The sequence below is a fragment of the Embiotoca jacksoni genome, unplaced genomic scaffold (assembly GCF_022577435.1).
Source record: "Embiotoca jacksoni isolate LCO1_2020_lvr unplaced genomic scaffold, fEmbJac1.0.p SCAF_23, whole genome shotgun sequence".
NCBI classification, from domain to species: Eukaryota; Metazoa; Chordata; class Actinopteri; family Embiotocidae; genus Embiotoca; species Embiotoca jacksoni.
Genome location: NW_027185374.1, coordinates 8,746,673 through 8,765,803, shown reverse-complemented (window position 1 = coordinate 8,765,803; position 19,131 = coordinate 8,746,673). Strand labels below are relative to the sequence as shown.

At 42.9% G+C, this 19,131-nt stretch overlaps 1 protein-coding gene across 1 annotated transcript; it reads left to right on the top strand.

Annotated features, from left to right (window-relative positions):
* The first annotated feature begins 91 nt into the window (after nucleotides 1–91).
* sptlc2b (serine palmitoyltransferase, long chain base subunit 2b) lies at nucleotides 92–16,469 on the top strand. The gene is made up of 12 exons (XM_069158619.1): nucleotides 92–351; nucleotides 3,563–3,757; nucleotides 4,197–4,351; nucleotides 5,268–5,416; nucleotides 5,914–6,038; nucleotides 7,344–7,437; nucleotides 8,109–8,214; nucleotides 9,327–9,546; nucleotides 10,109–10,235; nucleotides 13,668–13,803; nucleotides 14,000–14,129; nucleotides 15,670–16,469. Exons 1-12 carry the CDS (start codon nucleotides 127–129, stop codon nucleotides 15,781–15,783), a joined length of 1,776 nt encoding a protein of 591 aa, XP_069014720.1. The 5' UTR covers nucleotides 92–126; the 3' UTR covers nucleotides 15,784–16,469.
* The last annotated feature ends 2,662 nt before the right edge of the window (nucleotides 16,470–19,131 follow it).

Below are 19,131 nucleotides of genomic sequence, written 5' to 3'. Positions count from 1 at the left end.
TTGTATCGGAGTAACGGCACCGGCCAATAAAACCGCTCAGGGGCGTGTGTTTCCGGCAGAGCTCGTGAGGTCACAGTGCCGGAGTGGGCGTCAAAAAAAATCCGTCCTCCATCCTTGAGCTCATACATGACTTCACGCTCAACGTTACACAAGTTGAGCTACTTCAAATTGGGGGGGAAATTTCCGGGCACGGTCGGCCGCACGAAGATGACGGAAAGCTCCGCGAACAAGCTGCTGAACGGAGACTCCTGTCACCGGACCTCGAATGGGAAAAAAGCGAGCAAAAATGGCTTCGTGAAGAACCACTGCCTGTTTCAACAACCGCAGAAGTATCGTCGCCCCAGGGAGAAGGTAAGGCCCGGCCGTCAAGTGCTCGACCGGGAGGGAGCGCCCGTAAACAAACAAAAGCTGAATTCCGCAGTGGAATAGTTTGAATTAATGTCAGTTTATGAGACACGTTTCCCGTGGTCGTACTGCGGCTGCATACTTTTTGTGTGGGAGTATTTTTCACCGGCGGCCGGACGGAAAAAGTGTGAGCCGGGTAGCGACGTGACGGCGACGCGCAAAACGGTGCCTCACGACAACCTGTACCGTGAATGTAATTAGTCCGGCTTTGTTGTTAAAGCTTCAGGATTCACGTCAAGCATCATGTCCCGAGTCCGTCAAGCCTGTTCCGATGCGACCAAATGCGATATAACGCAAGGTAGTTGTTGCCATTTGAAACGTGACTATGTTCATTTCTTCTCACTACCCTTATTTGTTATCACTTGTCATTATGATGAGCATTGTTGTGGTTTTACCTTCTATTCGGTGGGATGTGCTGTGAAAGCTGCACTAACTTCTGCGCTTTGAACTTCTTGTTTAGTGCCACCTGATCAGGGTTGATTGTAGTGGTGACTTTTTTTTTTTTTTTTTTTTTGTAACTTTACACCCTGTTGTGTGTGTGTGTGTGTGTGTGTGTGTGTGTGTGTGTGTGTGTGTCGCTGTTCTCTCTTTACACCAACTGTAGTATGGAGCACACCTTGTGTTATATGTTGTGTTATTACTGGAGAAGCTGTCTTGTCTCCTGGGAGAGGAGACCAGGAGTGTTTTCACATGACACTTCAGCGGGAGAGGAATGTCTCCGGGCTGTGAAGGGTGTGGTCCCTCCAAGTTTGAACTGACAACATCATTTGAATGTGTGTGCCTGTGTGTGTGTTTTTGGGGGTACGAGGTAGGGTACACACGTGTCTTTGTTGTGGTGTTTTTTTTGTTTTTTTTTCCAGTTGAAGGGAAACACAGAAGAGAGCATTATATTCCATAGTATTCGGCTGTCGTGCTCCTGGTTCACACAGCTGGGACCAGATTCTTACACCAAATACATCCTGATCCCGACAGGAGTCAAAACAAAACAAAAAACTGCAGGTCGTATCACTGCTGATTGTGTTTTCAGGTATCAGTGAGATTCTTAGCTTAGAGAAGATCATCTCGAGACACAAATGGACTTCACATCCACACAAATCTGTTGCAATGAACCCTCAAATGTGGTAAACCTTTGTGACAAAGATGTGTAACAGAGCCAGGATAGTTTACAGTTTCACATTAAACTTATTGTCCAATATGACATCAAAAGACTGAAACGGTAAACTTTACTGGAAATTAATGAATGATAAATAACTGTTAATGAAAAAAAAAAAACCAAATAGAACAATTTCTAAACTATGATTAGCATCGTTTTCTGAATTATGGTCTGTACAAAAGTTTTCATATTGGCACATATCAGACATTTATGTCATAGGCAAACATCAGGTACTAAAATCGTCCGAACCGATAAATTTGGATTTTTATATCTCTCTGATGAACTAAGTCAGTATTTCGACAACATTTTCATTCAGTGACGTCAAATGTTATGCATTATTAGTACAATATTATCAAATCTCAAAGGTTGGTAATAGAATTACTGTAAACACTGGAAAAGTGGCATCACGTCATCCTGTTGTGATACGAGATCTGATCGCTCACGATAAACCCCCTGAAGTCAGATCCCCATAAGCTCATGTTTGCTTCAGGAAGCAGGGTGCAGGGGAACTCTCTGTTTTCGACTGTAGCTTCAGTGTGTTTTTAAATCGGCTTGTCAAAATGGGCCTGGCCTCTGTTAGCTTCACACAAGACGAGTTCAGTATTTTTATACATTTCACAGGAAGCCCGAGTCTCGGTCACGGATCGATAAGACATTTTCTCTACAGTCTGGGCCCTGAGCTGAAAAATTTATGATTCCTTATTCAGCTAGCTATAATCCCCAAAGGGAACATGGTAGAGACTAGATTGGGGAAGGCAGGGAACCAACAGCACAACTTTCAGCTGAGACAATGGTGCTAATATTTGCTCAGTAAAACTGCGCCGAACACTGAATCGACATTCAGCGGGGAGGTGACTTACTCACCTATTTACTACGTTATCTCTAATGTGAAACGTGCACCACGAGCTTTTCCTATTGTGTAATATGATCGTCATCTATCGAGCTGCAGAGCAAGCGTGTGAAAGAGAAGACGTCCAAAGAGTTGACGTTTGCATGCTCCTCTGCTAACGGTTCCTATGATGATTGCCCAGCTATAAACGAAGGGCACAGGCCTCCCTCTCCTCAGTCTCTTGTCTGTCCACAGGTAGAAAAAAAATTAAGCAAATATGGCGTCAAGCAAATTGTATTTCGCCACTGGGGTTGGCATCAGTGTGCAACAAAATGTGTTTTGTGTTCACTGTTTTCATAAACCATGAACCGCCGGTCTTTCAATGGATTTTCCTGGAACTTTTTGAGAGCGGGACCTGTTTTACTGGTTTTATCGCGCACACACGCACACACACACCCTCCAATGCTTTCCTGTTCCCGAGCTCGGAGGTATTTCTTAGAGAAGCATGACTGGTCACATGAGGTGTGGTTGCTAAGCTGCAGGGCAGAACCTGTAATGACTGACCGCCCTCAGATTTAGTGTTGGTTGACAACCAAAAAAAAATCACACAGTCAAGCTTGAAATTACGCTGGTATTCCCCCCCCTTCCCCCCCGCCTCCCCCCGCCCCACCCGTTTAGTGCAGCTCCTCCGACATGGGACCACGTTTATAAGGTCCCATAATCCAAGATCAATATTACTTTTCATAAAACTCAATGAATTAAAACCCTGGATTGATGGGCATTTTACTGCTCGCTGGTCCACAGGGACACAGCAATGGCCTGGGTCCCATGAATGCATGGGCTTATTGTAGCCTTTATTAGTTTTCTAATTCTCTGTCTAAGAAAAACACAGTTTTCGTAAATCAGCCCTGCTGTCGTCTAGTGTGTGTGTGCACCCACCGTTTATTGCTGCCTAGTGAAGCAGATTTAATGAGTAAACAGATCTCAAGTGTAGATAAACCTTTTTTTTAAAGCAGAAACCACCAATGTTATGAGGAAATACTCCTAAATCTCTTTTGTTGGGGCCAGATTTGTTAAATAAACCCATCTTTGTTTTTTTTCTCTGAAGCGGAGTTCAAATTGAACTTGTTTAGATTGATAGTGATTAAAACTTCTTTTACTTTGTCGTCCCGCAGAACCAAAATGTCACGCATAACTCCAGCTTGTACAAGAAGCCCTACGTGGAGTCCTATGAGGAGACGCCTCTCCTGGTCGCAGTGCTCACCTACATGGGCTACGGCATCCTCACCGTCTTCGGCTACCTCCGGGACTTCCTCCGCCACTGGAGCATCGAAAAGTGCCATGTGGCCCGTGAGAGAGAGGAGCAGAAGGTAACGTAGTATTAATGAGTCTTTCATTGACCGCAAAAGCTGATTTTAAACAAAGTGAATGGCAAAAAACTGAAGCCAAAGTCTGTGTATTTACTCCTACAACTAGTTTTAGTACTTCATCTAAGGTTTTCCTTCTTACAGGTTTGTTTTTGTACACATGCGTTGTGAGATAGCGCTTCAGTTTTATTACAGCAGCGTGTTGTATATTTGAGTTTTTGACATTTAAGGCTTGAACAGAGCTGCTGTCCAAGTCACCTCTCACTGTATTTGCCGTCAGTGTTGTGTGTCGCGCTTGATTTCGCACCCATCATATCTGGTTCAACAGTAAATATGTACTGTTGCCTCTGTTTGCCGTAAAACAAAGATGGCTCCTTATGTACATGCTGAATTGTGAAGTTGACATCAGGAAATCATCTGCACTTCCCCATTTTCTCTGTAGGATTTCGTCCCCCTCTATCAGGACTTCGAGAACTTCTACACCAGGAACTTGTACATGAGGATCCGAGACAACTGGAACCGACCAATCTGCAGCGCCCCGGGTGCCAAGATGGACCTGGTGGAGAACGTGTCTCACGACTACAACTGGACCTTCAAGTAAGTTGTGGAGTTGTGAGTCATTAGGAGTGTTTCCTGTTCCATGCTGGCACATGTACAGGGTTTCTTTAGAATCAAGGAGTTGCACACGGAGGTCGTAACTGCCTCTGAGGCGTGTGTTTATGTGCTAGTTGCACTGTAAGTCACTGACCTTGTATTTCTAATAATAAGAGTCATGATTCACATGGTTATGTTGAAAGCACTAGTATCTGTCACATGGTTTTAAAAAGAAAGACACGGCACACCACAAAACAAACAAGATATAAAAAAAAAAAAAAAACCTCAATCAGATCATCCTTAAACACACCGTCCTCTAAAGATGATAGCAGAAATATGAACATAATCTGAAGAGACGGCACAAAATTGAAATAATGGCGTGTAATTGATTTAATTACGTCCCGTTATTTGACTTCTATTCCTTCGTGTTGCCTAAAGGAAATTGACAATACCTTAACTCAATGATCTCCAAGAGCGCCTTGAGTTCGCTGACACTTTAAAATATGTACAGCGATCTACACAAATGTTTATTTGACTGAGTGTCAGCAGGGCTATTAAATTTAAAAACAGTTGGAAAAATGGGGAGAGTTCATTAATATTTCTGTAGCGATCTCCCTTGTTCATTTAAAGCTTGTGTCATATTTGACTCTTATTCATCTGATTGGTATGTACTGTATCATGTGCACTGTGGCAGCTGACTTCCCTTGGGTCAATAGACTATTGTATATATTATCTCTGTTCATGATAACTGTGGCAGTGAAGGGGTCAACAGTGATCGAAGAAAAAAGAAAAAAACGAGGAGGGGAGGGGAGGGGTTGCCAAGCAACCAGCGCAGACAGACTCTCACACTGAAGGTAATTATTTGTATTAACCTAAAGTTCAGGTACCCATTTTCTGTCTCTGCCTGTGTTTCTCTCAGGCACACGGGCAGAGTGGTGAAGGACGTCATCAACATGGGTTCATACAACTACCTCGGCTTCGCTGAGAACACTGGAACTTGTGCCGACGCTGCTATCGAGGCCACGCACACCTACGGAGTCGGCGTGGGCAGCACTCGCTGTGAGATGGGTAAGGGTGAAAACATCACATTCGGTTTGTGTGAGGCCTTCATGGTTTGTCTTGTTTTGTTTTTTTACATAATGAATCAAGTAGAGTTCCTAAAAGCCTCTGCCGATACTTTAACAGCTGCCCCACCCTTTTGTTCGCTTCACTCTTCGGCAAGCTGGAGTGGTTTTGAAGGACTGAAAGATTTAATGAAATATAATAATGCGTCGTGAGAGCTTTGAAATACAAGTCCTTCAGTTCAGCATTTAGTCTGCTGCAGCGTCCTTTTAACCAGGGCAGCTACTGATATGTTTGTCATGTTTAATCTTTTTACCTTTATCAGGAGGGAAGCTGAGGCTACTGGTGTGTTTAGCTTAAAGAAAGTGGACTGATTGCAGTGTTTGTTCAACAGGTACAAAGAAAAATGTCTTAAGTTAAACATCTCTCCTGTAGGAAACCTCTGCTTGTTTCAGTTCACTGAGGGGAAGCTGCAGTAAAAACTGACATGTTGACATTTTCAGGGAACCTGGACATCCACGAGGAAATGGAGCAGTTGGTTGCCAGGTTTCTGGGAGTCGAGTCATCCATGACTTTTGGCATGGGCTTCGCAACCAACTCCATGAACATTCCTGCTCTGACTGGGAAGGTGGGAAATTTCACTCGCTTCCTTTGTTTTTTTGTCGCCCTGAGCATTATATACGTCTTCATTTGATTACTTAAAGCCTGTGTTTGTGTTATCACGCTGACCCTGTACCCACTGTAACAGTTTCATTGTTGAGGAAAACCACCTCTTCCTGTGTAAAGTAAAAAACAAGATGCTTTTTCAGATGTATGGCCAGGCTCGGCGAGTTCAGGCTGTTCTACAGCACGCTAGTTTCCGGTACAAACTTTCAAAACACTCTGACTGGAGAGTGTTGGTATTTGGCTTTTCCAAGTCTCTGTTGTTCTCACCAAAAAATAACCACACACATACTAGTCTTTACTTGCTTTTTTCCCTCCGTTGCCAAAGTCGCTTGAACAGGATGTAGAAAACTGAGCGGACAGGCGCGTGTCACTGTACCTTGAGACTTCGACAACACATTTCCTGAAACACAAACACGGATGGACAAAGAGGAATTACCTCAAGACTGTGAAATGGAAAGATTTGAATCAGTGCCCTTGTCACACGGGTTCATAAATTCCTATGTCGAGCTGTCATATTTCTTCTTCCTCCTTGTGCAATTGTGGATTGTGTAACAAGCTCCTTTATTCATTGACTAGAGGAGATGGTGGGACCTGTGTGAGTTTAGAAGCTGAATACGATCCGAGAAACATCATCCTGGAAAAATGTTTGCCTGCTAATTGGAAGTTTATGTGGCTGTTGTTTGTGAGGGAAGCTTGTTTTCTAATGGGATAAAAATCAGAAACAGATTATTATGGGTCCAGTTTTAATAGAAAACAATCACATATTTAATTGCTCACAATAGGCTAATTATTTCCCAATTTAATACATGTAGTAATAATATTAATGATGATGTTATTAAAGAGTATTATTTGACAGCTAGAGAATAATGTTTTCAGGTCTTTGGGACCTTCTCTTATATGTTCTAGGGAAGAAACCGTAACTGCAGCACGTGCGCTGTACTCCGTCACATTAAAGGTATGCAAGGTTAATGTGAAGAGCGTAACATGAATAGCCCTGCCTCCAAACCTGGGAGTTAAACTGTGAATATGTTCCACACACTTCCGTTTAGTCTTCCTCGGAGAAGAAGTAAAGACTGGGCTGTGAAGTCATTGCTCAACACTAAAACTTTCACGTATTCAAATGTTGCAAGCAAAGCTCTGAGGAAAAAGTGTTTGACTTCTCTGGGAGTGCTGCTCTCCTCACGTAGAAACAGAGATGGCCGCTTGAAGTTTGTCGACTCTTCTCCTCTAGTTTGAAAAGATCATGTTTTTCTTTTCCTTGTTGAAGGGTTGTCTCATCCTGAGCGACGAGCTGAACCATGCGTCACTGGTGCTGGGTGCTCGCCTGTCTGGCTCCACAATTCGGGTCTTCAAACACAACAGTGGGTGACTCCTCGATAACTTTTATAAAAACAGATGCTACTGTGAATTCCAGTTTACCCAGAGCATGCAGCAACACAGAACACAGGATTAAAGTGGGTTAAATGGCTCTTTTGACACTCAGCAACAATTGGCTGTAATCCACTTTATCCAACTGAATAGTAAATACAATTAACGTGTGTGTGTGTGTGTGTGTGTGTGTGTGTGTGTGTGTGTGTGTGTGTGTGTGTGTGTGTGTGTGTGTGCCCGCCCAAACTGTCTGATACCTTTCTTACTCACCTCTCCAGTTGTGCATTTGCTCCGTTACCTCTTTCTTATTTACTATTCTGAATCAGAGAGTCGTGGGTGTGATTGTTTTTTTGGCTCAGGACGAACACACACACACACACACACACACACACACACACACACACACACACACGGTCACCAGAGATCATGATTTAAAGTTCCGTTTAAGCTGCCGGGAGGCTGACCAGCTGACTGCTGTGATAATAAAATATTGATACTCATTCATTGATGAAGTAAAGCGCTCATGTTATTGAAGAGAAGTAGAATCTATCCTTAGCTGACAAACTGCTGTTGTCTTTGGATCAGAAATGTATTTTTCTTACAATCGCTGCTTTAGTAAGTAACTTAAATCTGTGTTTTACCCATAATGCCTTCTGTTCTGTAGACATGCAAAGCCTTGAGAAGCTGCTGAGAGATGCTATCGTGCACGGGCAGCCTCGAACCCACCGGCCCTGGAAGAAAATCCTTCTAGTGGTGGAGGGCATATACAGGTATGAACAACAATCTGCACAGCACTCAAACTCACAAGCCTCGAGGAGGGAAAAGGGCCCGAGCTTGACAATCCACTATCATAAAAGTTTCATTTCTGTTTTATTGTTATGAAACTTAGTATTTTTGTGCACATTACATTGTTTCCTGACAGTTACTCAACACCCACAGTTTTGTGGTTGAGAACCCATTAATCTTTATTTCGCGTGTCTAACAGTCACTTTCATTTTACGTTGTAGAAAAAAAGAATGAAGCCTCTCTAACAGATAGCGCTGTATTATATTTAACGCTATTCTTCCACGACGCTGCCGTTGGTGTCTTTGATACTAATCAGCAGGAGAATCCATTAAAGAGATTACGGTCACGAGGCAAAGGTATTGATGTACTAAATCTGCCGCAGGTCTTAAAGGCTGTTTCATGATATGAACACGGCTCCGTCTTCACTGCAGCAGCAAACTCATTTGCAGTAAAACAATGAAGTTCTTTTACACGAGAACTGAAGCAATATTTCAGCGGGTGAGAGTTTCTCTGCATTGATTTTCACCTGATACTGCAGTCACCTGCTGACCAAAATCTCACTCTACCAAGATCATTTCAGGTGGGACCAGATATGAATAGTAGTTGTACATGTAGAAGTTTACCTCTGACCTCTAAAATAGTATTATTCCCTGATTTTACTGTCTAAATATGTAAAATAAAGGCAATTTGAAAGTGTGTCCATTCTCCTTTAAGTGTAACGTATTCTTTGTTCTTTGAAGGTACTTAATATAAAAGCAATCAATTCCGTTGATCGATATGTCTGTCGGAGAAGCTGCCCGACAGACTCGATAGCCTTTACTAATGCAACGTTAATGGAGTTTCATCTCCACTGGGATTTCCAGAGCAAACACATCACCTGCTAAAACTGACGGTGCTTTGCTGGCACACACATTAACACGTACACATACGCAACTCGGCGAAGGTGAGACATTCACCCTGTCAGGGCAACGGCACAACACAGCAGTTTCTGGGTGTTAATGGGGGCTTCAGTTCATATTAGGATATTACATTCAAATTAAGTGCGTATTGAATTTAAGTATGCCATTTATTTATAATTTCTTTTGTTCTCCTGAAGCATGGAGGGGTCCATCGTACGTCTGCCGGAGGTCATAGCTCTGAAGAAGCGCTACAAGGCCTACCTGTACCTGGATGAGGCTCACAGTATCGGGGCCCTGGGGCCCAACGGCAGAGGGGTGGTGGACTACTTCGGCCTGGACCCCAAAGACGTCGACATAATGATGGGAACTTTCACCAAGAGCTTCGGTGCTGCTGGAGGATACATCGGAGGCAACAAGGTCAGTGGACGGACAGACAGACAGGAATATGAAGCCGTTAGCCTTTTAGTGGAAGAAATGAAACCTACCGATTACAGTAGATGGAGATCTTACTCATCCTCAGCTCCTTGTGTGTCATTCAGTGTTGGTATCCGTTACACTTAACAGGAAATGTAGCTTTCTGTTTGTCTGAAAAGGATTTCACTCCGTGTTTGCTTTCACTTTCAGCCAGAGATTTTACTCACATTTTGTGCTGCTTTAATTTGCCGAAGTTAAGGAAAACACACAAGTACAAACTGAGAACTTGGATACAAGGTGGATCTCCATCTTTAGCAACACCATTAAAAGCAGAAACGGTCTGAAACAGATACAAATTATTGGACAGTAATGTCCAAAATGCTGGCATATGATGATTTACAATATTGTTGTTCTAGAGCTGCACACATTTGACAGATAAACTTGAACTCCTGTTGATTCAGTTTGTGTGTCAGAGGGAAGTAAAATGCTAATCGATGAAAAATAAATACTCTTTGTTTTGTCTTCGTTTCAATGACAAATTAAATCAGTGTCATTTCGCTGTCAGGAGCTGATCGACTACCTGCGGAGCTACTCTCACAGCGCTCTGTACGCCACCTCCATGTCGCCTCCTGTAGCCCAGCAGATTATCACCTCCATGAAGATCATCATGGGAGAGGACGGGACCACGCTGGGTAGGTGACAGAAAACAGCACGAACACACGGGCAGTGTTGTGGAGTGAGTTTTGCGGACAGTCATCAAAATGGCAAGATAAGCAGCTTTAAGCACGATCCACTGTGTTTGATGGACATCCTCCTTCTCTGATAGCTGCTGTTTATTCGTCGATGTGCCCACATGGCACGCAGAGACCTTCCGGGGGAAAAGGTGCACCATCGCAAGTAGTACATGTTTGGGTTGATGTAGCATGTGAATTGAAAGCTAACACTTTTATTTCTGCTTTGTTTTCCTTGAGGTTTAAGCTGTTTGGAAATTCCTAAAATCCTCCTAACTTATTGAATTTGTAGCGAGGAGTCTGAGCTCAGCGAGTGATTTAGGACAGAAACCCTTGTCTTAGTGAGGAGGTTTGCACCCGAGTCATTTTTCCAGTTACCAAATATGTGAACGCTGCGATCACTTTCATTTCTGACGGTATTTCAGTGAGTGTGAGAAGCGAACTTCACTCATGAGATCGACCACAAACATCATCCCTGCGTGAAAGAATTGTCAGCGTTTCAGTAACGTGACGTCATTCAGCATTTGATGAATATTTTTCTTACCTTATTGTACTTCTGCAATTTTTTTGTCCCCTTAACAAATTCTTAAGCCTCTTAAAAGTCCTCCTCCCTGCCGCCAACCGTTTTTCTCCTTAGGAGCTCTCTTTAGGGTTGAGGTGCTTTGTGAAGATCTTTTCTCTTTACAAGGATCTACTCCGAACTTAAGTCACTTAGAAAACTTCACAATTCTAAGAATTATCTCAGAGTTTCGTCTCTCGGAGGAACTCTTAGGAATCTTTGTGAATACCCTGGTTTTTTTTGGTCACTTTCATTTTTTTCAGTGTGATTTGAATTATAATATTTTTGCCTGGTAGCTTCAGACATGACCACAAGATGGCAGTACAGACCCGTTGCTCAGATTTTATTCTCAGGACTGTAGCAGAAGGCTGGTGAACATACCACAGTTACTCGGCATGCTTTTCCTTTCAGCTCACATCATCTTTGCCAGCTTTTGTACCTTGACTTGACGAGTGTGGTTTTTTTTCTCTCCCTTTTTCCCTTTTTCATTCACGACCAAGTGATAAAGGCCAGTGTTGATGGCCAACTGGCAATTATTCACCAGCAAATAAAAGTGTGTTAGGCAGCTTTATCAGAATTATATGACATGGGTTTCCCCTTTTTACTGCATTGTAGATAAATGCCACACAGGTCAATGCCCTTCCTACATCAAAGTTATTTCCTGTTTTAAATGATCGCAGTCTTATTTTTCACTACAGCTGCAGTGGAAGTGGAAAATCTCTCTTGAAAATTATTGTTTATTTCCTAACAGTTAAAAATACTGACTTCAGATTTGAAGCACCTTTTTTGGTGAGCTGTAAAGTTGTTCTTTGATATGGCAGCTGCTTTTTTTTTTTTTTTTTAACTAAGCAGTCTCATGATAGTGGGACAAAATCTGCAGTTTGAATTAGCCACTTTGAGAATGGCTAATTTGAAAGTCTCTCTGAAGACCTCCACATCAGACCCCCCCTGTCTTTATGTGGCAGGATTTTTTTTTTCTAAACTGATCGGTGGACAGTTCGCTGCTTTTGTCCGATTAAGGCCACGCTGATGGAAGCTCTTCCACCCTCTCCCTTTATGGCTTTCAGATGTGTGTTTCTCTGTCTACGTGTGCTGCTTTTTTTTGTCTTCACACTATGGGTTTAAAGCAGCTTGGTGCTCCGGACCAGAGATCTGCCAGAGACTCTCCTGCACACACCGATAGATGACAAAGTCCTGTTATTCCTTGCGGGGCTTGATTGATTCTTAAAACAGGAATAAACACCTGCAGTGACCTTTATATTGCTGCATCTCGTCAATGTCACAAAGTCGTCCTCTTAATCATTTCTGGAAAGAGACGGCCAGACTAGCTGACCTTGCAACACATCCCAGCCTGACAAGTTTTCCTCGTAGAAGAGTAACAATGGCGGCGTGATTGGTTGCAGCCCCTGTCACTGTTTGAAATTTAAGCCTTTGAAGATTCAGATGCTGACACAAAGTCGGAGTGACAGTTAAGCTGCCTGCTAAAGGTTTGTTGTTGCCTTCACGTTGCTAAGGAGGGATGCTCAGGTCAGCAGACACAGGCCTGCTTCAGATATCAAATATACAGACAAAAAGAGAGAAAGACAGACAAAATGAAGGAAAGAACAAAGCATGTGAAAAGCAAAGTGTGAATTTTATGTGCTATTGTTTTCTGGGAATACCTTTGGCTTCCCCGACGATGGAAACCGTGTGGATAAATATAATGTCAGACGTTGTTGTGTCTCAGGGTGCTTTGAAGCTGTGTTGTTTCTTCTCTGTTTTGGAGCCCAACCAGGCAGATGTCTGTTGCTGTTGGCGCTTCGTGCCATATGGTTATTTGTTTGGTTAAGATGCTATCTGTGGAGGCTCGGCCTGAGGATTCAGCGAGGGAATCCACAGCGTGCATCAGACTGACACGTGATGATTGATGCATGTTTAGCTTCAGCCTCTTGACCTCGAGCGAAAACAATTCTGTTTGTCTTCAAAGACCGTCTCCAACAAAGTGTAGGACATGTTAAAAGACATTCATTTACGTGAGAGCTTTGCACCTTTTTTGTTTTTGGTTGACATGGTTTACTGTGAATCGTACATCTCTTTGAGGCGTTGTGCTGAAAAGAAGGCTAAAAAAAAAAAAAAAATTAAGAAAGATTAGGCCGTCGGTGGTGAAACACTTTACAAAGAACATGTGGTTTATTTTATTTGGCCACAGAACAAGAGCAGATTATGAAATTTCACAAAGCTGACGAGCACAAGTAATAACCAAAAATAGTGTCCAGTACACCCTCACAGGTGTTTTCACTCCGACTTATTAGTCGGCCGCTCAGGTTGACTGGAATGCATGAGATCACGCAACTTCACGTACTAATAGGGGTCATAAAAGTGGAGGTTGTCCTGTCCTGTCAGGTGCTACAGGGGAGGGAGGAAAATGCCAACCAAGAAGAGATAGTATGTGCACAGGCAGACGTGATGAGAAGAGGTCTAACCTGGTGGATGGAGTGAAAACACCAGTGTGGGTGTGGATGGGCTTTAATCAACGCCAGGAGGTATTCATTGGTAAACAGTGAAGGTTTAATTGGAACAAAAAAGATTAAAAACTAGACCTTTTAATGAAAGATTTATGTGAATTGTGATTTGATCAGTTGACAGGATGTTTTTGTGTTGTTGTTGTTGATTTCATTGGCGATGTTCCTGAGCTGCACTTCCAGTAGAGTAAAGCATCCCTCGCCACTACAAACCTGAGAAGATTTTCGTCCACACATCCGAGCTGATTTGAGGAACGTACCAATGAGATGATGCCCAGCATTGTGAAAAATGAAACTCAATTGTGAGTATTTTTCCTCTCTACTTTTTTCCAGGTGCCGATCGCCTCAGGCAGCTTTCAGAGAACACCACCTACTTCCGCAGGAAACTCCGCGAAAAGGGCTTCATCATCTACGGCAACGATGACTCGCCTGTCGTCCCCATGATGCTCTACATGCCTGCCAAAATTGGGTACGTGATTTTTAAAATCAAATATTGAATGCTTTCATTTGTGAGGGATATAAAAGTTTGCCTGCTGTGTTATTTCAGTTTCACATGTCAAGAGTGAACATCATCTAAAATGAGGGGGTGATGGGATTACAGAGGTCAGATCATGGTCAGGACGGCAACGTGTTGCCCCGTGTCAAAAGCTTTCTTTGCTTTTCAGGGCTTTTGGTCGAGAAATGTTGAAGATGAACATCGGCACCGTGGTCGTCGGCTTCCCAGCTACACCCATCATTGAGTCCAGAGCTCGCTTCTGTGTTTCAGCTGCTCATACCAGAGATATGCTCGATATAGTAAGTCATCCGATAAGCTGCCCAAAACACAATAGGGCGGCACGGGGGTGCAGCGGTTACCACGGTCACCGCAGAGCAAGAAGGTTCTGGGTTTGAAGCCGTCTGTGTAGAGTTTGCATTTTCTCCCTGTGCCACAGTTGCTTTTCTCCGGGTGCTCTGTCTTCCTCCCACAATCTAAAGACAAGCATGGCAGGTTCATTGGTGACTCTAAATTAGCCGTCGATTTGAATGAGTGAGTGATGAGTGGTTGTCTGTCAAAGTCAGCTGGAGCAGGCTCCATCCCATCCACCACCTTTCGTCTTCCCTTTTTCTCTCTTTCTTAAATCTCCTTCCCTGTTGTTTGAGAAATAGACCAACTTCTGTGTGCATGGAAACAAAAACTGCGTGAAACTTACTCTAAAATGTTCATCACCTCATTAAAAAGGTGTTTAAAGTGTTGCTTCGTTAAACAACAACAAAAAACGGAGGAAAAAAAACCCACATAATTCTCCAGTCACGTCTTCCAGTGTAGGGAGACATCAGTAAAACTCGTTTTTCAAACAATCTGAGCTCTTTGTTTTTACTGAATGCTGCCTCTTTAAGTTTTTATTCATCATCCGAGACGCACTTGAGATTTCTGTTTAGAGCGTGTCTTCTTCCATCAGTGGATCCGATTCAAGAGATGTTGTTACAGGACAGACTATTTTATCACTGAGGGCTTCATTTTATTCTCAACATGATTTAAGAGTTTGTTTTGATCCAGCGTGGGTGATCGTGCTTCCAAGCCCTCTGTTAATCAAGCAGATCTGTCTGCCTGACTGACAGCTGCGTGTGTGTGTGTGTGTGTGCGCGTGTGTGTGTGTGTGTGTGTGCGCGCGTGCGTGTGTGTGTGTGTGCGCCTGTTGAATCATAACGGCCCCCAATATGTCCTTTATTATGGAGGAACCTAGCAGGCCAAGCTGTCTTCAAAGATTACAGCGGGGCTCAGACAGAGACTTTTATTTGAGCTGCTCCGTTTCTCCAAAGACACTTCATTCGTCTTACTGAGCAGCATGTCAACACCGTTCGTAATAGTCCATTTAAAGGGCATCAGTCCGCCTTTGTAGAGCACTTCGAGGAGCCGCTTTTTCCGTCTTTGGAAAAGCCAACGCTCGCTATTTCTCAAAGCATGGAATCAGAAAAAAGGTCAGGAGGAAGGTAAATTGTTTCCAGGTGCCCTGCAGTGTGTTGCAATGCTGATACAGTCTGTGGTGGAAAGATGTGGAGGAGTTTCTGTTCACTTGTGGTTTACACAGGCAGCCTTCTGTTCACCTTTTTGCTTTTGGAGTCCTCCACTTCTTCACCCCCCTGACACGTTAAAAAAAAAATCCAAGCTTGAGGTTTTTCACTCCATTTGTCACCTACAGACACAATCCTCCTTCAAGCTGTGGTGTCTGCTCATCTTTCTTTTCTTTTCTTTTTTTTTTTTTTTTTTTTTTTTTACTGTCTTGTCATTTTGACTGATGGAAATAAAAATCTTTTTGGATTCTGATTAATCGCATTCTTCCCGTTGCTTCGTCAGGCGCTGGAGGCCATCAGCGAAGTGGGCGACCTGCTGCAGCTCAAGTACTCCAGACGTGAACAGCCGCTTCCCTCTCTGGGGTGGATGTCCGAGGAGAGCGTGCTTCAGGACTGAGCCACGTCATCACCTCCATGTCACCTCAAACCACCTCTTCTCACCTCACCGTCCCTCTCTTACTTGTAGCTTTTCATCTTTTACCCCCTCATCGCCCCCTGAGCCAGTCTCTCCGCTTCTCCACATCTCCTCACATCAGACCCCCGTGGAATCACCAGAACCAAAGTGTCCACAGGTCCGACCCGCCGTGAAGCCTCGTGTACAGGCCCGTCTGCAGTGTTGTGACCCGGGAGGACCAAAACCAAGATACAGCATATCCGTATCCGTCGTTACAAAGTCCTAACTTATTGTGACTGCATTTGTCTAAGTCTTATTCCTGTGTGCACATTGAATGTGTGTCTTATTTGTGCAATAATAACAGCAATGTGGAGTTTCTTTGTAATCCAAAACAACCTACAGCAAAGTCGACAAGAGCTTCGCCTTCAGTTCCTGCTTTGTGCACTTGGAGGAACAGAAATCTGATCATAGCTGTTGTTATGATGCACACAAGAGGAAAAAAAAATATCTGTAAATATAATTTATCACAAAGTCTGTAATACTGCCGTAGGGTTGCATCCCAAACCTCAGAGATGCATTATTTCACAGGAATAAGCATGTGTTCTCCATATGTATTTATCTGATTGCTTTTTTTCCTAATCACTTGTATTTGAAAAGAGCGTAGAGAATATTGGATTATTTCCCTAACCAAAGGATATATATATATATATATATATATATATATATATATATATATATATATATATATATATATATATATATGTGTGTGTGTATATATATATATATTATTTTATTTTATTTTATTTTTTCACCTTTTCTCTTTAAATGCAAAACAGAAGTTCCAAAAGAAGAAATTTAACAGGGAAAGAATTCCAGGAAGCAAGACTAAGGACAATAAGGAATATTTTTTTTTTACTGCTTATTTTCCAGAAAGATTTTTCAGCCTTATTTACTGTTTACACCTGCACTCAAAAAACAAACAAACAAACTTGAGCCTTGTGTCTTTAACATTTCTATAAGCTAATGAGCAACATGTGATTTTTTTATTTTTTTTTTTATTTGATTTTCCCTCAATTCATTCTCACTGAAGTGCTTTCATATGAATCAGCGATCTGAGCACGACGCCACGCTGTAACTTGGATCTGTATGTATGACGATGGCGCTCCCACACTCATCTGATATACAGACAGCTTTATTTATTTAAAATGTCTTTATCATCCTTCAGCGAGTGATTTTTTGTTGTTGTTGTTGTTTTGTTTTTTGTTTTGTTTTGTTTTGTGAAACTGATTGAAAGGCAGCTCCAAATGTGTCCAGTGGGAAGTGTGTATTTTAATTGACTACTCTACACGTCTTAACTTCAGTGCAGCACTACTGACGGGCATTTTAAATGCACAGATGACGTAGTCACTGAAATATGAAAGATTTCTTTGGATATAATCCAAATGTGATTATCTTTTTTTTCTTGGTTTATCGTCTGTGATCATCCTCTGGAATGACATTCCGTCTCGACCTGCTTTCAGTGTCTGGTTTACTGTTCATGTCTTCTCTGTGTGAGGTCACCTCCAACATGGCGGACAGGAAGGCCGCTGTGTTTGTCTGTTCTTATCGATGTGAACTGGAGGTCGGTGTCAGATCGCCGTTTTTGGCATTTTGAGTACATCATCACAACTACTTGGGGTATTTTAACTCTATATCAATTACACATCAGTCATATTTTTTGTGTGGGGCATTCCAATATTTTCATTTTCCACCAAAAAAAAAAAAAAAAATGGCTTGAATAACAACTCGGTGATGCATTTGCTTTTAATAAATAAAATTAAAAAATGTGGAACACATGACTCTGATCTGGATGCAGACTTCATAAATGTGCTCTGACATAAAGAATTTTCTTCTCATCAAAGTTTCCTCTGAAGCTGTCAGCAGCACCATGCAGTATGTTAGGTCTCTACGTTTCTGTCCATGGAAGCAAAAAGATGTAATTGCAAACAGCAACATGGCTGTTTTTCTCAGCCAGGTTTCCCCTCACTGAAACTGCACATGCAACGGGCGGGCAGATTATTTGAATGCGGAGCCGCTTGCAACTCTTTGATGAAAGATTTTCCAGCCAAGCCGCGACAAATACCTGTAAACTGGCCTGCAGTGACAAACAGAAACTTTCTTAGTTGCTTTTGCCCTTGGACTTGTATTTGGGTTGAAGGTAAACCACTTGGAGGAGTTTGTAAAGTCGTGATGTTTGTTGAGCATGCTGTTGGAAACAGTGCTGCGAACATTAAATCACTTTTATTTGTATGGAGTCCTGGAATGGTTTTATGTTTATTTACAACAAGCACACAGACTGCAGGAACAACTTAAAATGTCATGAAGAGCATGTTCCAAAGCCTGTCTGACTGATAAGCCACAGTTATTATAGTGGGGCGAGATCATGACTTGTTTGCAAAATGGCACAGCGGTGGGAATATTTCGCTTCAGATTCAAGACTGTAAGATTAAAAGTACTTTTCTCAAAGGGAATTTGCATATCGCGTCTTGCAGCCTGGTAGTTTCTATCGTGTGAACCAGACCTTGTACCTTATCAAGTACCTCCGTGGCCACAGCAGCACCCCCTCCGCACAGCTGTGAGCAATGAGCATCCCACCCCCAACTCCTTCAGCATCAACCCTCTGAATGCGTGCGTAAAAGGCAAGTTTACCGAAACCGGTTGGCTGGGCGGTGCGCAAACACACACACACACACACACACATACACACGCACACACATCCTCCAGAACCGGTGGATGAACTTCAACTGGATAATGGATTAACGCATCAGACAGACAGCTAGCAAAACGCACAGCATACTATGAACTCCAGATGTCAATGTATTGGAAGAAAAACACCCACCCACGACGAGTGAGTCACAGTTTAAAGTAGCTGAATAAGCGAGCGCCGGTGCGGACGGGGAGATTCTTGCGTGGGGGTATTCGACTTCTTTCCGGTACTTAAAGCTCTCCCGACTGGTTGTTTTTTTTTTTTTTTTTTTTTTTACGGGGAAGAGAAGCGCCGAGCGCGAGCCACCACACGGACTGACAGTTGCTGCGCGAGGCGCTGGCGCGAGATATGGATAGCGCGCGGGACACCTCCGGACGCTGGTGCGCATCTTCATAAAGTGCGACACTCCCGAGACCGACGAGGCCTAAAAAGTTCACTTGTCCCGAGTCAAAGTTTGGGAGGACGAGCGAGGGACAAAGAGCGCTTCTTTCTGAACCGGCGAGCAGACTTAAGGAAGAACACTGCAGAAACGAGTACCTTTTTTTTTTTTTTTTTTTTTTTTTTTTTTTTTTTTTTTTGATACGACTTCACGGGAAGCTTTGAAG